The 21896-nt window shown below is 39.8% G+C and overlaps 1 protein-coding gene across 1 annotated transcript in view; it reads right to left on the reverse strand.

The window, feature by feature from the left end:
• Nucleotides 1–3736: 3736 nt before the first annotated feature.
• Nucleotides 3737–21896, reverse strand: part of FAM78B (family with sequence similarity 78 member B) — a 139659-nt gene continuing 121499 nt past the window's right edge. The window contains exon 2 of the mRNA XM_001363819.3: nucleotides 3737–21217. Coding sequence (XP_001363856.1) covers nucleotides 20695–21217 — 523 coding nt within the window. The 3' untranslated portion in view covers nucleotides 3737–20694. The remainder of the gene's footprint in view (nucleotides 21218–21896) is intronic.

The following is a 21896-nucleotide window of genomic DNA, read 5'->3' on the forward strand; positions in this document are numbered from 1 at the left end:
GTGTCTCAGTGGGTCATAAAAGGAGCCAGGATGCTAATATCTAAACTATATCAAATTACATACTTCTTTGACCCTGTTTGTTATATATATAAAAGTGTAACTAGTAATTCTGGTTATAAGGGAAACACTGTACTTGGGGCCAAGAAGCTGGAATGGATGTGTAGGGGGTGAGGTTCTGGGAGGGTTATAGGGAATAAGGAAAGATCTTGGACCTAAGGACACAGGGACTTACAAGAAAGTCACCTAAGGTGGGCAGACAAAGACCCTTAAGACTCTTTCCTAGGGCAAGAGGCCAATCAATCAACATTTATTAAGTATTTGCTGGGCAGGTAGGTGGCACAGTGGATAGAATACTGGGCCTGGAGTCAGGAAGACCTAAATTCAAATCCAACTTCAAACACTTACTTGCTGTGTGACCCTTCACAAGTTACTTAACTCTATTTGCCTCAGTTTCCTCATCTGCAAAATGAGCTAGAGAAGGAAATGGCAGACTATCTTTGCTAAAACAAAAAACAATAAACTGAAAAAGGGGGTTATGAAGAGATGGACAGGACTGAAAAAAATAAATGACAACAATGGCAAAGTACCTACTAGGTGCTAGACACTGTTAAGTGCTAGAGATAATTGCTGGGGAGGCTATTACTGGAGGAAGGAGCTGAGTGGGGCCAGGGAGGAGTTCACCTTGGGTGCAGGGCTAGGAAGGCAGCCCAGCAAGTAGTTTATTTTAATGAATTATTCTTGTTAACCAAGTGCTAAGCTCAGTTTCTAAGTGCTGAAGAAATGTCACCCCTGCCCTCTCCCTAGTTGACTTGCCTTTAGTTAGAAGGCAGTGAAGCTCAGTGAAAAGAACAAAAGTTCTCATGGAGAAAGATCTAAGTTAAAATTCCACCTTTGGGGTTTACTAATAGTATGACTATGTGGCAGTTCCTTAGTCTTCTTGGGCCTCAGTTTCCACATCTGTAAAATAAGGAATTTTCAATAGATGGCTTCATAAGGTTCTTAGAAGAAGCTTTAGGCTGATGACCCTAGTTATAATTTGTATATCCAGCCATCAAATGAGCTAACAAATCCTGCCTTTCCCTACAGAGGCCAGTGTGAGTGGAATATACCAGTTGAACCCCCCAAAAGACACACATCCAGGACAGTTGTTGCCCTGATCACACCTTCCCCCACTATTTTTTCTGCCCATGAGCATCAGTCTTATATGCACATGGTACTTTTTCCATCCATTGTCTTTGGCTGTGCACATACACATCCAGGGATCTTCAGATGCTGGCTAGCTCAATTTCTATATGTCCTGATTAGCCCCTTTTCTACTTAATATTGAAATTGCTTTTTTTGTCTTTTTAATACAGAAGTTAAGATTGATGAAGAGTTACTCTAGGAGGTCCGTATTATACATCATAAATGTAAATTCTCGATGACTTTAGCTTCTTTCCAATGTGACACACACAGCTATTTGTTAAACTAACTTTCCAGGCAGCCTGTCTAACTGCCTCCATGGCTGTGTTCTCATAAAATATCTCTCCTTTCTAATGAGCACCACATGTGTTAAATGTATAAATAGTTTCTGAATTGGTGTCTAATGGAAAAATTTATACTTACTCATCTCAGATACTTTTATTTACCTCCAACAAAACACATCTCTGTGTTCTCTTCTGAATTGTCTGTAGAGTTTTGCCTGACCCTAGGGATTGTTGCAGAGGTTTCTTGTGGTGGGTTTTCCCCCTTAAGGAGGAAGGAATGTAATAGACACCCACAACTCTGATCTCTTTGTACCACACTCACCTTGACTCACGTGAATATTTGAACATCAGTTTGCAACTCTGGATTTGTACAGGAGCATGCTTAGAACAATGTCCAGTGATGATTACTTCAAAGATTGATTCTTTCCTTATTTTATTAGAAAAAGGGAACTAAGGGGGGGGGAGTGCAAGTTGTTTATTTACAGAGAAGGAAACATAAAGCACGCAATCTGACAGAATGGGTATACTAGGGTTTTTTTGTTTGTTTGTTTTTTTCTTCTAAAATATCTCTTGGAAACTGCTTTCTACAGGGTTTAGCATGTGCTGCTTAGCTGCCCTGGAGAGGAGGTAAAAATCAAGAAAGATAGGAAAATAGCGCCCTTCCCACCCCCATCCCACCCCCAAAGCTCTGTAGTGACTCTGATAAGCAGGAGTTGGGTTACAGAGGTTTATTTTAAATTTTATTCTTTTAGGAGTGGCAGCCCACATTTATTACAGGCTTCCCCTTTGATTATTCTTTCCATGACTAGGACCTATAGATGCTCTTACTGTCAAATCTTGGCAACCTTAGAGAGATGAGGCTGCTCACAATCCCAGAGTTGTTTATGGCTTCTGACTCAGTGACATGCCAAGGCAGCAACTCATCTCTGGTGCTGGGGAAGGGAAAGCAGATGTCTGGAGAAAAAGGATTGAGTTATGGCCCCTGAAGTAGGGAAGGACATTCATTTAGTTCCTCGCCATCCCTGTAACTTTCAGTCCTGAAGTCCATCAGGAGATTCCTGTGCCTGGATAGGGTGTGATCTAAAAAGACATCTGGGAGAAGTGAAATGAGTCACTGGAAAACTTGTCACTGCTTGTGGGAACTCGGGCTCAAAGTGTCTCTCCCCATCTCCTTTTTGTTTTTTAATTTTTGGTCAAGTAATGAATGGCAGATGTTGAGTATGTGTTCAGGTCCAATACCACTTAGAACAATGGCATAATGAAAGCAGAAAGAGTATGCTTAGGAGAAAGTCTGTGTTTAGGGAAAGGAGGGGTAGAGATAAGGTGGAGATGGGAAGGCAGGCATCATGGCCATGCTACTGATTCCCAAGTCTTATAGATCATCATGACATGACATGACATGACATAGCACGATACAGTACAATCTGATACACTACCTTCATTGGTAAACCTTTTCTAAGGTCAAGTGTCCAGATAGCAAATTCAAGCTGTCTGTGAGCCCCCCAGATTTCCAAAGAGTTGAGGGAGAAAGTGCTTGCTTTGGGCGACTGGACAGAGGGAGTGGGGCATACAAAAATGTCCTCAGGTGCTGGGAAGAGGGGGAACAGAGCAGTTCCCTATGTGCCGGTTCTGCACATGTGCCACATCTTCACCAATGCTGCACTATGGAGTCATAGGCGCAGAACTTGAAGGGTCTATGGAGGTCAACTTATTCTATTTCCTGATTTCACAAGTAAGAAAATTTAAAAATTCAAATTATTTGTCCAAGATCACACAGGTCATATCTAACTGAGCTACTAACATTCTGTAACCTCAAATTTGGTGCTGTTTCCACTATACCACACTGACTCTGTGTGATATAATATAATGTATCACTTATCATGTCAAGACATGAAATGATTTGATATGATATGATTTAGAGTTGAGTCTGAGATAAAGAAGAGTAAGAGGGGAGGGGTTTCTCTTCCTTCATAATTCAGTCTTTCTATCCTTCATTTCCATGATCCTCATGTTTTTTAACTTCTGTTATTGGTGTGTGCTCTCTCTATTGTTGGCATTCTCTTCTGGACCAACTCCCATGGCAAGCATTCACCATTGCTGTTTTGGTCATTGGTCCATTGTTGCTGCCCTAGCTAGGTGCCATCCCCTCAGTACGTTCCAAAGGTCTTTTGGAATATTTTTTTCCCAATAACCTTCTGTGAGAGCTTTGTAGAAAATCATGTACTGCATCTTTAAGAACCAAGTCAGAGAAGGAAAAAGAAACATACATCTTTGTTGGTTGAATACATACTGTATTTAACTTTTTTTTTAATCCCAGAGAAGTGAAATGTAACATCTGTTTGAGTTTCTGTAACATCCAAAGACTGAAGAATCAGAATTTCCTACTAATTAAAGTCATTTTAAGGCACTCTGCAAAGCCAGCTTTCATCTTTTCCATCATTGGGGTTTTCTCCAAACCAAAGCAGAATACCTGGTTTCTCTTTCTCCAAAATGACACACACTCACACACATATGCACACACATACATGCTTGTGTTCTGAACCTCCTTTCCCTTCCTTGGTAACATTAAACACCATACAATTCAAAAGGACAACTGCAAAGAAAGGACAGGACCAAGGAGGAGAAATGTAAAGAAGCAAAACAGGTGATATCAGGGGAGCACAAGGGGGTAGGTTGAAGTCAGGTGGTTGCTAGACAGTGAAGTGGAGGCTGATACTTTAAATTTCTTAGGTTTTAGTTAATTTGGCTGGTTCATTTTTTGTATGCACCAATATAGGGATACTAAAAAAGGAGAACTTCGGGACAGTGGAAAGTTTGTGTATATTGGCTTGTGTATGGATAATGTTAACTACCCATAATTGGGGTAGGGAGCCCACATCTTGGCAGAATTTGAGAAACTTGCCTTTCTAAAAATACCTCCCATTAATGCATCTGACTAAATATAGCTCCCCTATGGGTCTACTAGAGTGCCTGAAATGTCCACCATTAATCATTCTTTTGGCTTAAGGCATAATTTCTAGGAAGTCTAGGTTAAATGATGTGTTTACTTAGGAGGCATAATAATTCAGCCTTTTAGCACCCACTAAGACCTTATGGAAGAGCCGGTGATTAGATTGCTCAAGTTGGCACATAACAAAGGTCAAGACTTGGAGGGAGCAGGAGAATGGATAACAAGTAAGCTTTGTCCTGGGTGAAGATCCAGGAATAGAGAGGTATACTGGGAAGGCAGGCTTACTTGAGATGGAGTGGGGTTTAGAAGACATTAGTGAATATCTGGGGATATCTGGGGAATGTTCTGAGAGCATAATTTATGGTGGAGGATTAGGGGAAAGTGAGAAATAACCAAGTACCAGTGATTATTTTGCTTACTTGGCAATAAGCTATTGTATATATTACATGTGGATTCTGGAGTTCATGTAGACCCATCATGAATACAATGGTGAGAGTTCAAAGAATAAGAGATACTGAAAGTTGTGAAATGTTCCTATTTCATAATTCCATTGAAAGTGAACTTCTGTGTGCCTATAGACTTGGATGATATATCCCCTCCTATATACATGAATGTACTCTCCCCAGCAATGGAGTACCTTTTCAAGGTTAGAAAGACCCATAGTGATACCGTTCAGTCAACCAACAAATATTGGACATAAACCAGTGCCATTGATATCTTGATGACTTTTTGTTTTGGGAATATGCCCTCTTTCTTCAAGTGCCACTTAGGATTTAATCTAGGAGACCCAAGGAAAGCCTCAGGTATAGGGCATGAGAAGTAAGTGAAGATTTACTTCCAAGATGGAAAATAGAACTTCAATGAATTTTATCAGAAACCTTTGGAGTCTTAATATCTGGTGATGGTGGAAGAAGTAGAGAAGGAGGGTGGGGACTTTTGGAAAAGAACCTGGTAGGATTGGTAGATTTCTGTTCTTGGATCTCCCATATGTTGAACCAGGGTGGCCTGGTGGCTCTTTTTGGGGATCTCACAATCTCAGAGTTTGAAAGTGCTTCAGAAGCCATTTAGCTCAACCTGTTTCTGACCAAGAATCCCTTCTTTCATCATCTCAATGAGTGATCAGTCTTTCCTCAAAGACTTCTAGTCAAAGGAATTGCACCATTCTGTTTTTGGACAGCTCTAATTATTAGATAGTTTTCCTTTAAATCAAGCCCAAATTTGCCCTTCTGCAATTTCTATTCATTTTACTTGGTTCTGCCTTTCAGGAGAACAAATAGAATCCCTCTTCCATGTGACAGCCCTTCAAATACATGAAGATTGCTTTAAATATTTGAAGCCTTATGTCTGGTCCTGTTTTTTTAATGTTAGAAAAAATAAATCCAACACTTTGGTACTTTCTTGTCCCTCTACCTTTGAAATCTACTGCAGGTCGGATTTAAGGAATGGGGGGAAATTCAGTGAGAAGAATGGAGTAGGAGGAAGGGTAAAAATAATTGCTTCTTTTTCCAATTGACTTATTCCACAGTCCTATTCTTCATGCTTAAAGAAACACTAGATCTTAGAGCTGAAGGGCCTTTGGAGGACGGCAAATAAATAACAAGGGACCCAGATCCTTAACTGGTAGGTTGGAGACTGACAGCAACCTCCTACTCCAACATTACATGGGGTTAGAAGTGAAAATTCAATAGGAACAATAAAGGCCTTGAAGCATGAGGTAATGGAGAGAGCACTGGACTAAGTCAGGAGACCTGGGTTCCAGTCTTGGCTCTGCTATTAACTATGCATCCTTAGGCAAATCACTGCCCCTCTCTGGGCCTCAGTTTTGTCAATGATAAAAAGAGAGGTTTTGTTCATAAAACCCTAGACTGAGATTAGATTTTGGAGGGACTTTAGAGGCCATCTCATCCAAAGTTGTGCTGGATGTCAAATTTCCCTTTCAATTTCAAAAATGGTCTCATCACCCCAGTGGTGGAATTTGGAATTTGGAATTAGCATTCCAAGAGAGGAGAGGGGTTTTTGAGAGAATGAATTCAAACCTTAGAAAGAATGTTTTTTGGAGCACTCAGTGGTAAGAGCTCTAATTTGGGGGAATCAGAGGACCTGGGTTTGAACATCAGCTTTGTCTTTCCCTGGCTGTGTGGCTTTGGGTAAACTACCTCAATTCTCTGTGCCTTCTTTTTCTCTGTAAAATGTAGGGATTGGATACAATGACCTCAATGGTCCCTTCCAACTTTAGATTCTATTACCCTTCTCTATGGCTCCAAAGAAGATTGTATTGCTCAGTCCTATGGGTAAAACTAAGGCTATTTGTTTCATATAGAATCCCACTTTCTAGTTTATAATAAACACATACTTAAAAATACATATATGAATGCAAAAGCCAGAAAATGAACAAATGAGTGAATAAATGGTGATTTTTTGGGTGGTTCTCCCCTCTTGCCAGTGTCAACCCCAAAGAAACCCTGCATGCTCACACTTGACTTTCTGCAACTTCTGAACTTTCTGGCATGGTCATCCAATTTTACCTGGTCCTTGTGACAAAGTTTCTACAGAGGGAATTTGTCTCCACTTTCCTCAGGCCCTTCCCATATGGAAATGTCCTTGGACTGCCTTGAGAAAATTCTTAATGCTAGTTTGTCACATCCTGCCTTCTTGTTTGATATCAGGTGGGTATGGGGTTTGGGGGCAAAGAGAAGAAAGGAGAAATGGAAGAAACAAATGCTCTCCCTTCTGCCCACCCCAAGCCTATCTAGGCTGAACAGCAGCCATCCAATAAGAAAGTCAGGAGACAGAGCCCTGGTGGCTGGTACCATGAAGTCTGAGTTGAGCAAATCTTTGCCCCTGGAGTGGTTCACCAAGGGCAGGGGGAGAGATGGACTTTCTGTTTAAATTAAGTTAATCTTTCTATGCAAGACATAGATTCAGCAGGCACTCCCACTTCTGCACAGCTCCCGGCAGACCATTCCAAATGACTCCCAGAAAACCAATGGCAAAGTTCTCATGGCAACACAGGGTTAGGTTGGATGGGAAGCATCTGGTCCCAGAAATGGGAAGATGGTGAGGAAAGAGGCTGGATGGTACTATTTTTTAGCAGGGAAGCATCTGTCCAGGGTTTCAGCTTCGAGAGCCACAGGCCATTTCTCATTTATATCCTGCTAGGTTCTGCCATGTGGTTCTGTTGGCTGGACTTGCCTTGTCCTACCAGGAGACCTGTATATGGACACGGAAAAATGCAAATAAAATGGGTGTTAAGAAAGGAGTTGTTGAAGTGACCAATGATGCTTCATTCCTAAAGGAAAAGCCAGGATAGGCATGGGTGGCTGTGGTGTAGTGGAAAGAACATTAGATTTCAAACCAGAAGTGCTGAGTTCATATCCTGGTTCTGGATCTGTCTGGGCAAATTGCCTAACTTTTCTATAAAATAAGGGAGTTGGGTTAGATGAATCTCTAAAGACCATTGAAGTTCTATGACTGTATTCTGTGATCTTTTAACCAGGGCAAGAAGTATGGGAAATGAGTGGTAGAACCAGTCACCTAAGGCTCATTCTTGCAACTCTCTGAGGCAGAAAAAGATCTGGGAAGGCCATTGACTCAGCAAGTACTTTTGCATAATTGTTCCAATTAAACCCTGATGAAGCTCAGCTGTTTAAAAAGTTAACTAAGACTCCCTTGTGTGTCAGGTCAATAGGCATGAACTGAGACTCTTTGGAAGCCTGGAATATATTTTTTAAATGGCTCAATGGATGTCCTGATGATTGGCCCTGATTTATAGCAGCACCCTCACAGTGTTGGTCAAAAGGAGTAGTACGAGCCCCTATTGGAGCTGGTGCTCTGAGATTGGTCAGGACTGTGGAACTCTTTTGTGATTGGGTGAGTAGGAACCAGTTGAATAAATCTGTATGCAGAGGGTCTATATAATCTCCCCACAGTCCTCTTCCTTTTATTCTAAAAGTGTGAAAAATGCCCCTAGAAGACCCAAACCAGATTTAAATGTAATTGGTAAATATTTAAGAAAATAAATTAAAAGTACAATCAAATCTAAATAATATTCATATGCTTCCCCCATCCCTATCCCATATGTACTTGCAGGGATCTATCTGTACAATTGAGATGCCTCATTTCTATTTGAGTTGACACCACTGTCTTAAATTAATCTAGAGAACTCCTTGAAAGGCTGTGCTGCTTTTCATTCTGCACCTCTCCAATGAATTGAGTGAATATTTTTTGAGCATTATTAGTTTTATTTCAGTATTGTCAATTTTGTGTTTGTCTCATCCTCCTCCCCGACAAATAAAGGAAGGAAATAAGCATTTATATAGCACCTACTATGTGCCAGGCACTGTGCTAAGTGCTCTATAATTATTATCTCATTTGAACCTCACAAAGGCCCTGGGAAGTTGGATCTATTATTCTCTCCCTTTTATAATTGAGGAAGTTGAGGTAAGGAAAGGTTAAGGTACTTTCCCAGGGGCAATGCAGCTGGCAAGTGTCTAAAATTAAATTTGAACTCAGGTTTTCCTGACTCCATTGTACCATCTTGCTGCCTCCATGAGGTCAGGGATCTTTTCTTACTTAGATTTTGACTTTGTCAAAGCATCAGTGGCTACTTCCTATGTAACCTTAGAAGATTTAGTCGGCCTTAGTTTCCTCATTTATAAAATGAGAAGTTTAGACTTAGTTAAGTTCTAAGGTCCCTTCTAGCTTTATCTATACTCCTATGAATGAATCTGAGTTCAACAAAAGAATGATTATTTTTAAAAATCCTTTGATAGTTAATGGTGAAAGATGGCATTTCATTTCCATCAATTTTGGGGGAGTCACTCTGGGGAGCAGATCTTTTAAAAATTGCATTTGGATATCTTAAGGTTCAGAGTTATGTATTTATGTGTGTGTATGCCCACCAGTGTGAATCTGTATAGAGATGGAACAATGTTCACAGTAGCCATTCATCTGATATGCTGATGCAGAGTCTTCCTTTTCTTTACTAATTAATTAAAAGTAATAGCTTTCCACAGTTTCTGGTACGTGAGTGAGTGAAGTGGGAAATAATTTAATTGGCTGTCTTGATTTCAAAATCCAATTTAATGAAATGGTTCTCAGTCTGAAGTGTATGCATTATCTTTCCTGTTATTTTTCCAATTAACATTTCATTGGATCAGGCCTTTGTGGTGAATATCCTAATTGGTTTGAAGGGTGGAGATAGGGGCAAAAACAGCTGGAGGAAATAACTGGTTATTTTTCTCAAAGGTTTGTTGAAAATACTTCCAAAGGGCCATGTATATATTTTTCTTCAGTGTCCTTCTGCTCCTCCACAGGCATCCTGCCCATAATATCCATCTTTATGAGGGCCACCCAGGAAGGAGTTCCTAGCTTTTATATCTCAAAGATAGAATAGCCAACTTTGTAAAAGAGTAAAGGGCTAAACTAACCCTTTTTGGGTCTTAGGGTTCAGAGTAGAAGAGAGGAAAGAACACCAGACTGAGACTAAGAGGACTCCATCATCCAATGGAGGCACCAGAAGGAAGCCACCAATGGCAGAAGGGACTTGACCTTGCAGGATTAGAATATTTTAGGGTATGAAGGCAGCAGGGCAAGGAGGCCCAAGATATTGAAGGAAATTCTAGGATTCCACAGCAGGAGAAGCATGATTTGGAAGTTCAGTGGAAGTCAGGAACCAGGACCAGGAGGGGAATGAAGGAGTGATGATAAAAATTCTTCTGTTACTAATTGGGATTTTGGATAAGTCACTTAAACCTCTCCAGCACCCATTTTCCTCTTGGGTAAAATATAGACAACCTCTAAGGTGCTTTGCAGCTCTAAAATCTATGACCTCTAAAATCTTTGTAGTGTAGATTTCTTGGTCCATTTTGGTACAGAACAGGCTAAGTCAGTAACTACATTTGGCCTCTTCCTGTACAGAGGGATTTGCCTTAATCCTTTATTTTCATGTCTTCTTGTAGGCCACCTATAGAGTATGAGTATTAATTTATTTAATAGGTATTTAATAAGCACCTCCTGTATGCCAGGCACTGTGAATGAAGTGCAACATTTTGGGTTTTACTCTCTCTATTCTGTCTTTTCCTGAAGCCCCCCACCCCACTCCAAGTGTCTTGTAAATCCTCTTTGATTAGTAACAAAGCAGAATAAACTCTACTTCTGTCTTTCTCCTGGACTTCTTTTCATCTCACTTCTAGTAAGTTTTTCTCTCTCCTTCCTGTTATCCAGCAATTGTCTTCTTTAGATATTGACCTACATTTCTCTAGTTAGGAAAGCCTAGAGTTGGATCTGGCATGGAGAATAGGAACCTTGTGTTTGACCACCATAAGAACCTTTGCCATCCCTCCTCCAAATCCTGCCTCAAATTTGAATATGTAGAGGGAGAAAGATGGTCTCTTGAAAGGACTGCTCTCCAGCTGCACAGAATAACTAATATCTTTTAGGCCAGAGTATTGAGGTTTAAAATTCAACTTTGGGGAAGAGGAGCTGGTCCAGAGAAGTCTCTGGCAGGTCCAAGTAGGAATGTCTTGGGAGAATGAGGAGACTCTATTAAAAAAACATTAAGGACCAGCACTAAGGATTCATGAAATTCTATGTGGCTAAAGGGTAAGACTGACCTAGTGTGGAATATAGAAAGGTGTCAGGGGAGGGGGAGTAGGGAGACTTGTGAGACACAGTGCTCTCTAGAGATAGTCCCCCCACAATTAGAAACTGTAAAGGTCTCTTTGAAGGATATGTATTTTACATTTATTCTCTTGGGCCAAGAGAGTAAAGGGCAACCATGTAGTGCAGTGGATAGAGTGCTAGGAAGGACTCATCTTCTTGAGTTCAAATATGACCTCAGATACTTCCTAACTGTGTGACCCTGAGAAAGCCATTCACAGTTTCCTCATCTGCAAAATGAGCTAAAAAAAGGAAATGGTAATCCACTCCAAAATCTTTGCCAAGAAAATCCTAAATGCGTTCACAGAGAGTTAGGCATGGCTGAAAAATGGCTGAGCAACCATGAGAGAGCAAAAGCCTCAGGTCCCTTATTGACTATGGTTCAAATTAGGTGAAACCTTCAGAGATTTCAACTCCATCCCGTAATGAGAGTGCAGTACTTCTCTGCCTTCCAAAATGCCTCTAGGAAGTTCTAGACAATTTGCTCATTGCAGTGTCACACAAGAATGTTCCTACGTGCCCTTTTTCTTCCCTTGGTAAGTCATCAATAGCTAAGCTTTCTCCTTTTTTTTAGAGCAGTTTTTCACTCAGAAATTCTCAAAAATTAGCTTGGTATTTTCTTAGTGTTACAGGATCATAGGTTTAGAAGTAAAAAGGATCTTAGAGGTCATGAAGCCCAAATCCATCATTTTACTGAAGAAAAAAGCAGGAGGAGTTAAGTGATTCAGCCAATGGTACAAGAGGAGCACTTGGATTTGAACCTAGAACATCTGATTCCAAATTTAGTGTTCTTTCTACTCTGTCATCTTCCCTCTTCCTGCATTTAATTGAATGGCTCCATATTCTTGTGTGTAGAAGAGGGAAGATTAAAAAAAAACATCCTCAAGATAAATATAAATAAATCAAGATAAAGCCTCTATAGAATATTAATAAAACATAACAAGTGCCTATAGATCAGCCCCAGGTGTGGTAGTACAAGGTGTCCCAAAAGTCTTAGTGCAGTTTTGAGCTTCTAAGTCTTAAAGACATGGAATATTTTAAAGTTAGCGTTTTTCTATTAGGAAGTAACTCTTTCTCCTTTTGGGCACCCTGGCTCATTATCTCCCAGCAAGTCAATTATGTCCATGGAAGGATTGCATTCCTATTGCTAAAATCTGACTTCAGTGTGCTGAGATCATAGATTTATTAAGATTTAATGGCTTAATAGTTCCCTAAGACTTTTGGGACACCCTCTATAGTAGCAATATTATAGCTACTATAACACTAAAGGTATTATTGGTAGAACGTGTTTACCTTTGCCATGTTCTTTTGTTTACGTATTTCATTTCATTCTCACAACTATGCAGTGAAGTGGGCAGGTAGGTGGCTCAGTGGATAGAAAGCCAGGTCTAGAGATGGGAGACCCTGAGGTCAAATCTAGCCACAGACATTTCTTCATTGTGTGACCCTAGGCAAGTCACTTAATCCCTATTGCCTAACCTTTGCCCCTCTTCTGCCTTGGAATCAATACTCAGTACTGATTCTAAGAATGTAAGGGCTTAAAAACCCCAGAAAAATAATTATGTGATAAACAGGGAAGGTATTATGATCTTCATTTAGCAGTTGGAGAAACTGAGGCATTGGGCAGTATAGTCATTTACTTAAGGTCACACAGTTGGTTAGTGAAAGAGCAGGGCATAGAAGATTCAGTACAACACTATCTTCTCTTTTTAAAATGTTCTTGGAACATCTCGATAGGGTTGCTCCCTACAGTGCCAGGCAAAGATTTCCAGACTGAAATATTTCCTTCCTAGCCCATCAGTGTCTAGCTCCTCTCTGGACCTAGGTTTTAGTTCTGGGTTTTTCCTAGGCCCCCCTACCCCCATGTGAAATATCTGTGATTTAATTCCAACAGTAGGAATCCTTTTGGTCACATTTCTGCAGTGACCTGAAGGGAGTTGGATGGGATGGTGAAGTAGTGATAGATGCTGGGCAAATCATGAAAACATATTGACCTGACTTCTTTGCAAGAGACATTGGCCTGTGGACAAAGCAGGAAAGATAGATGGTCTGTAGGACCTAGTTCTCCATGGAAGATAAGGACTTGATGGGCATCCTGGGTATCCATAGGGCAGTGAATACTCTGGTCATCCCTAGGGAGTCATTTGCAGTTAGGGGTGCCCAGTCTTTTATGGAGAGTTTACTCCACCAGTTCCAAGTGATCCCCAGAATGTTAAGTTCACGAGGCATGTAATCTCTCACTCTATCCTCCATGAACAATGATATTAGGCAGGTGGAGAAGAACACAATCTTAATTGCTTTTATTACTTACAAACCTGCCTCTCAAGTGAAATGTGAGCTGGCAAGAGAATTTTTTATGGGCGCAGGGTAAACATTTTATTTGCCTACTAGAAGCCCACTGTAATGTTGTTCTCATGGCAATCAGCATCACAGAAAGCAAGTTCCTATGTTCTAAGGAGAAATGCATTCTTTCTCATTATGTAAGTGGGTGGGAAATTTTTTGATTCTCAGAGTTGAGTTCATGCTGTAGAGAATTGTTTTACAATGAAGATTTACTGTATCTATTAGGCCACCTAGAGTCTTTCACTGTCTTCAATGATAGCAGTATAGCTCCTCTTTTTATCCTGGAGTCTCAGAAAATCTGGGTTCCAATTCTGACTGGGCAAATTCTCCAGGACTCAACTTGCCATTAGACAAGTTATTCAACTGGGTTGACCTTCAGTTTCCTCTTCAGTAAAATAGGGATAAAAACATAACCCAGACTTCCTGAGAGGTTGTGGGTATCAAATGAGATAATCACAATGTAATTTATGCTATGTGAAAGTGAGTTGTTATTTCTGGCTATATTCATACAGAAGGGCTTTCAACAGACTGCGGGGAATGGGCAAATTGCTTTGAGGTTGATCCTTATCTGTAATCTCAGTAATACTGAATCATAGAATTTCAGAGTTACAAAGGACCTCAACCACCACCTATTTCTACACACATACATACAGTAGTCTCTCAGTGATGGAGAATGACAAACCTGAGAAAAAATTCCTATCACAATACACTGGCCATGTGGTCATTCAGTCTTTGACCTTGAGAAAGGGAGAACCTCCCAAGCAGCCCATTCTATGGCCTCAAGACTCACTGAAGATTTCTGATGGCTAGATGTTCTTCTACCGAGGAGATTGGAACCAGATGTGCTCAAGGACTCAAAAGGCATTCACGGCAATGAGACCTTGGAGTAAAAATAACTGCCTAACACCAAGCTTGCTCACTCGGCTCCTTTTCTGTGTAAGGATCTTTTGGGCTTAATTATAGAGTTCAGCCGTTCATCAGGTTTTGATTAATTTTCTTTTCAGCTTGAAGGGTGAATGTGTGCATATGTTTACATCTTTGTTTGTATCCCAGTTGGGAGCCCTCTTGGTTGATATGTAATTGTCCCCTCAGCCCTCACAGGGATGCTCTATATGCCAACGGAACCTAAGAAAGGCATCATCTCACTCCCCTGCCTCTCCCCCAACAACCCGCCTGGCTGGGCTTGCTATCAGCTGTATTGGGAGTTCCTTGGTGCCAGGGCTTTTGCTCAGCCATGGATAGTTTCTACTTCAGGATCAGTGTTTCCCGCTTCTTTCCCCCCTCCCTTTTTGGGGAGCCTATTATGTTTGATGACTAGGATTTCTGACCTCTTGGTTTATTGGGTACGGCCACCATTTAAAGACTCCTAGAGCCTTAGGCAGCTCAATTTGGTCCATTTCATAGAGTCAGAGGATATTAGAACTGGAAGGCATATCAGAAATCATAGTTTAAGCTCTTCATTTTTAGTTGAGAAAATAAAATTTCAAGAAAGGAAATGTTTTACCTATGACCACCTGAGTAGTAAAAGGAATATACAGGATTTGGGATTTTGTTTATCTTTTGGGGATCATAAAGTCATGGAAATAGTATCTGTCTATGAAGTGGCTACATCCTCATCTTTTTATGTTCAAATGCCCATTTAAGACATTGATAGGTTGAGTGAACCACAATGGCAGAGGTAGGATTTTTGGATCTAAAGCCAGAGAGGATGTTAGAGGACATCTAGTCAAATATTCTTATTTTACAGATGAAGAAACTGAGGCTTAGAGACAAGAAGGAATTTGGGGAAAGTCTAAGAGCTAGTAAGTGAGCAGAGGCTGGGTTTGAACTGAAGTCCTCTGATTTAAAAATCCATGCACTTTCATTGATACCAGAGCAACTTGTGTTGTTTCCCCATTCTCACTTCTTTTACCTCCAAACTGTTCTATCCATAACCAAATATGAGGGAAAACTTAGTGTTCTTAAGGGTGCTTTCTTGCCCATAGCCATTTTTTATTTAGATCACAGTGCTGGTCCTTGAGAGGTTACTTCCAGTGCTGGCTTGGCATTTAGCATAGTAGGAGGTACTTTTAAAAAATGACATTTGAAAGGACTGAGGATAAAATATGAGCTATGGATAAACAATCACAATTCAGATCTGCATAATACTCTAAGATTTGCAAAATTCTCTCCTTGTAAGGGGCTTAATGTCCTATCACATCCCTTTTATTGATGAAGAAAATGAAGTTCAGAAAAGCCAAGTGATTTGCCAAGGGACATAGAGCTGGCAAATGACAAAGCAATAATTTGGGTCTTTTCATCCTGAAATCATTGTCATTTATACCACTTCATAGCTAATGGACCTGCTATGAACCCAAATTATAGAATAATGGAATTCTAAAATAAGAGGCTGCCTAATCTGCCTAGTTTTAGCTCATGTTAAGAAACGCATGACACAGGAATCCAAATCCATGCAGCAAAAAGTTTAAGTGAGGAGCCTATTTCAAAACAGAAGTTGGAAGGACTGAATGGAAATATTTTTTACAAATAATAAATCAATTTGTGTCCAGATCTGCTACTAATCAATTTGTGGATGAAGGATTCAGGACAGATACTTTAAAATAGAAGCAGGTTTGTTCAAGATATGGGACTGAAATAAGGTGGACAAGATCACTTTTTATATAGTTCTGTAGAAATAGGACTTTATAGAATAATACCAGAATCTCTAGAGTGAAACCAGAAATTCTCTTATTTCTTCCACTAACTAGTGTTGATCAGTACTTATAGCATTACGGCTCCTCAGTTTTCTTATCTGTTAAATAGGAGAGAGGGGAGGGTAGAGGTCCTTATAGTTCAATGATTCTTTGCAGTAGGGTAATAAATGTCTCTGACATGATCTGGTTGCTAATATAGATAGAACCAGAAGGCAAAAGAGCCGTATGCTCAATTTACTTGGAAAATGAATGCTACCATGGTGCCAAGACTTTTCCTCTGCAATTTATCCTGGCTCTAAATCTGAAACTCCAAACCAACAGCATTTGGTATTGGGGCCCAGCCATGCTCAGAGGGAAGGAAGCCTGAATGGAATCCCAGTAGTAACTCAAATTTGAGACAGAGTCAGGAGAGTCGGGTCTGGATCCTAGAGAGGGAATTTCCTAGCTGTGGGATTATTTGCAAATGACTTAATCTCTCTGAGTTTCAATCTCCTTACATGTAGGGTGGGGACCAGAATACTGGTACTACTTCTTTCATAGGGAATTGTGAGGAAAGTTCTGTAAGCTGCAAAGTGCTTTGAAGCAACTAGACGTCACAGTTGAATAGAACATCAGACCTGGGTTCAGGAAGACCTGAGTTCAGATTTGGGCTCAAATAATAACTCTGTGACCACAGACAAATCACTTAATCTCTATCTAGCTCAGTTTCTTCATCTATAAAATGAGGATAATTACAGCACCTACCTCCAAGTGTTGTGAGAATCAAATAAGATAATATTTTAAAATAATTTTGCAAGTCTTAAAGCTTTATATAAATGTTAGCCATTATTACTTTGAGGTAGTTGCTTCTTTTCTTTAAGAACCCTTTCATGGATATAATCCTGACTTGTGGGGAGGTAAGAAGCCAGGGTACCCAGAAGGGGAGAGAATTACTTTCTAATAGAAAAATGCTAACTTTAAAATATTCCATAGCTCTATTGCTTATTTGGCTTCAATATTTTTAGAGTTTGTAGATTTAGAGTTGGAGGTTATCTGGTCTTTCATTTTATAGATGAGGAAAATGGAGCTCAAAGAAGCTATGAAATTTGGCCTGGATTACAAAACTGCTAAGTATTAGAGATAAGACTTGAACTCAAGTCTTTCTGACTCTACATCTAGTCCTCTATTTCATCTGTTTCTTGCTCTGTAGTCCTTATATATACATATACACATAAATATATAAATATATATACGTACATATATATCTATATATATATATCCACATTGGTGATGATGATGACAGCCAAGATCTAGATGCACTGCATGCTTACCATGTCTAAGCACATTTATCTTCATTTCATTATCACCTTATCTCCCAGAATCTTCCACATTTGCTCTGAGGGACAGTGGAAGATAGTAGAAACAAGATTGGGGTAGAGATAGGATGACCCAAATTTTCTTCTTGCATCTACCACTAACTAGATAGAGGCATGATATTTGAAAAAAAAAAGTGTTTACTCTTTCTAGTTTCTTCACCTAAAAAATGACAGACATGGATTAGATGATCTCCAAGTGTTCTCTAAACTCCAAAAGCTCCAAGGAACCAGACTTTGCATTGGAAGAAATTTGAAAAGTATAAGGTTAAGAAAATGCTCAGGTTAACAATGTATTCTGCCTTACTTTACATATAATAGATGAATTCCTGAAAAAGTTAAGGATAAAGATAATTTGCATAAATCAAATCCAATTTTAAATATACAAGGGGAAAAAGAACCCTGTGGTGAATCTTTCAATAAAGTAAAGAATCATTTTCCAATGCAAATGACGCCCGAACATCCTTTGTTTTTCCAAAGTTCATATTCTAATTTATCAGATTTTTCTTAAAGGTCTATGCTCTTAAATCTGTAGAGTATACACTCCACAGTGGTTCTATGATTCCCAGTATATTCAATAAGAAAAACATTTTTGCTGAGTTGGTTTGCCTTCAGGACTGACATCAGAACCCCCATCATGGTGACATTTGTAAGAATCATAGGATCATATCTTTAGATCTGGAAAGGCCCTTGGAGATCATCTAATTGATTTCTTTAGTTATACAAATGAGGAAACTGAGGTGCTGGGAAGGTAATTGGCTTGCTAACAGTCACATAGCTGGTGATTAGCAAGATTCAAACCCAGGTTCTTTGATTTAATCCAGTTTTTATTCCTACTACACTATGCTAGGAATTGTGGACTGTTAGAACTAGAGAGATTATCTTTTTATCTAATCAATCCAATCTCCCTATTTTATAGATGAGGGATTTGAAAAACCAACAAGGCAAAGTGATTTGTCCAATAAGGATCTGTGGTCATTTTGGTCATCTAACAAGTCAATGGTGGAACTGAGACTTGAATCTCAGATCTTTGACTCCATCCAGTGCTCTCTCCATTACACCATATTCCCCCTACTCAGTGCTGCTGTAGACTGTTGATTTTGATTAACAGAGTGAAGACTGAACAAATCCATTCTCCAACCATGAAGATCCCCCTCGTTGGACAAACCTCCCACAGCAAACAAAGAAGAAAGGGAAGGGAAAGGGGGATAACAAATTCAATGACCAAATTATTTCTAAATGGAATATTTCTAGGTCTTTTGTAACTCACAGGTGGGTTACTAATGTGTTAGTCATAAATAAATCTGCTTACTGTCAATAGCTAATCTATTAGATAGTATCTAGTAGTTAGGGTAGAAAAGTAAAAGTCAGGAATTTAAAGTCCAGCCCTCATTCATTTTGGACATATAATTTAACCATTTCATGATAGATTCAGGAAAGAAATAAAACCAGCATCATTTTTAGCATGAGTAGAAAATCTGTTAACTCCTCCCACAAGCAATTATAATTTACTCTTTCAGACTCCTCAAACTAACTGCCAGCAGATCCTTCAAAACAGTGGTTCATATCAGTGAATAGATCTTTGAAGTCCTATCTGTCTACAAATTTGTTAGATCCCTTCTGTATCCTAGCTTCTTCATTCTAAAATATGAAGCTCACAAGGTTCAGTGTATAGGGCATTGTATGGATTTTAAAATTGAAGTTCATTAAATATTTTGAATGAGGAGTCTAGTAAAATAAACAATGCCATGGTTTGCCTTCTTTTCAGCTAAATTTCTAATTTGCCTGAAGGGAAATAAATTAGGATGCCTTAAAATATACAAAGTTTTCTGATATTGGAGGATGGACCCACTTGAGTCAATAGTATGTCTCATATTGATGTGATTTAATGATGAATGGCCCACCATTTAAAATTATCTGATTCCTGGAATACAAAATTTCTGAAAAGTTTCTTCCAGTTCTAAAATGCTATGTTGGTATCTGTTTGAAGACAATTGTTTTTCCTTTTTTAAAACTCTGTAGGTAACCTGTGATAAACCATTTTTCACAAACACCCATTCATCTAAAAAGTTATTTGAATCTGCTATAAAATGGAGCATACATATATGTATATATATGAATATATAGTATATGTACTACATATGCACATATAGTACATTATTATTTGCAGAACCTGTGTGTAGTGTTATTATTTACTTGATATATGCATCCCATAGGACCTGCCAGCCATTCAAATGCTAAACAAATAGAAAGGAAATACTGGTCAAGTTAGTCAAAATACTCTAGAATCCTTAAGTGGATTTGTGGCTCCACCATTCATTTAAAATGCTTTTCTTTTTGCAAAGTCAGGGCTGGTAGTGTGGAAGGAGTAGATCAGTTATAAAGGAAATCCCAATTTGGATTTCACTGACAATGTGGGGAGGCTCCAAACATCATAGCTACTGTAGAATACAGGAACTATGCATGCAAAATACTATACTTAAAATTACTCAGAATAAATAATGATTGGAAAGAGGAAGGTTGATGAAACCAATGGCAGTTCACATTGTACTTTGCTTCAGCACCTAGGACAGTTCTCTGCAGCCTGGGCTCCATCACAATTTAAAACACATTCCCACACCACCCCTATTTGCCCCTCTTTGTAAACATTCCTTTCATTCCAATGAACACATTGACCACTTGATTATCAATTAAAATGCATAGGTATAAATAGGGTAACAACTCTTCCCCCTTTTTCTACCCTTTACCCCACCCCACTACCACCCAACTTTCAACCCCATTTCACAACACCCTCTGATCAGTCATCAGGACTGTATGTCTTACAAACACCTGGTATGGATGTTTTCCATTTCCACTTCTAATGGTTGGGAAGCAGCATTTGCCACAGGCACTGATTAATTGTGTTTTCATTCCTTGTGTCTCACTGCAAAGGATTCAGTTTAGTTGTTCAGGTAAAGGAAGCCTCCTTAATCAGCCCTGAAGTATGGCTACCCATAGGATACATCACAGGAAGTCCATAAGATCAGTGATTTCCTTTCCTCAATAAGGAGGGACCTTCCCAGGGAATATTATTCCTCTGCCTGAAGAGCAACCCCACTTTTTACTAGTGGCTGCAAAGGCAGGCAAACCCGAGAGGTCTGCTTTGGCTCAGAATTTCAGTTTTGTTCACACTATGCCCTGACAGCATCATTACACTCCTTGGCTGTGTGTGCCAGACACACAAGAATATTTTATTTAGGAGGTATCACAACCAGAGGCTGTCCTCGCTTGGGTCTCCACATGAGGACTTGGGCATCATTGGCATTGGGCTTCACTAGTGCATTGGGGGGAATGGGTTCCATTCGATTCAAGATCTTAGGCTGTTCTTGCTGAGTCCTACCCACCAGCCGGGCTCGATGCCCCAGAAGCTGCAGGGGATCCACTTCAATGTCCACTCTCATCCTCCACTTGATGGTCTGTAGAATAATCTTTTCTTTTGTGGTTGTATTCATGGCCACTAGCCAGGTGGTAAAGCTTTGGTCCCTCTTGATCCTCGTGAGCAGGGGAACATTACTGTCACTCACAGGGACAGCCCATGTCACACTGGGGTAGAAATTGTCATTCATACTGACTGAGAATCTCGAGATCTTGTTGGTAGGGCCGACCAGGGTCACAGTTTCTGTAGTATTCCCATACCAAGGATAGCTCACCCCATCTGAGTCACTGATGGCTTTTACTCTCCCTTCCCTCAAATCTGGCAGCTCCCAGCTTGACCTAGGAAAGCAGAAGAAATGTACAAGAAAAGAAGAGGCTGGGTTAATTCCAGAAAGAATAGAGAAGTGCTCTTGCCTTATTAATATGACTCCACAGAGCTACAGAGTAGAAGAACTACTCAAACAATAAAATTGTTTCACCTTGCTGCCAATTTAGCCAAGAGAAAACTAAGGAACAGCTAGAATGAGGAGGCAACTCTCACCTTTCAGCAAATGGACACTCTCCAAAATCCTGTTTCCCCCATTGACCTTCAAGTCCATTTGTAGGGTTTATTTGCTTAGCTTTAAAAGCTTGTCCTTCTGGGCTCTCCTTTTCTCAAACTTTTCATGATGTGAAAAGTGACTCCATGACTTTGCCTCCCTGTCCTATGCCCCCACATCCACTTGCCATGCAGGAATGAGGGAGTATATGCCACAATTTCAGACCACACACTTCCCCACAGTTTTATCCTGTTTTGTCCTATGAGGAAGTGGAAGAACAGATGTAAAAGAGGTATCTGTGGCTATCAGGATGGCCTTTCAGCTTTTGGGGCCAACTACTGAGAGCCGGACTTGATTCTTAAGGTTCACAATAGGTGACTTGTGAAGTAGAACTTCATACTGTCTACATCCCTCAGGCTACTAATATCTAAAAATCAAGAAAAAAAGGATTCTCCATTCAACTAGAATCAGAGAGATAA

This window comes from Monodelphis domestica, chromosome 2, assembly GCF_027887165.1.
Source record: "Monodelphis domestica isolate mMonDom1 chromosome 2, mMonDom1.pri, whole genome shotgun sequence".
Lineage (NCBI taxonomy): Eukaryota > Metazoa > Chordata > Mammalia > Didelphimorphia > Didelphidae > Monodelphis > Monodelphis domestica.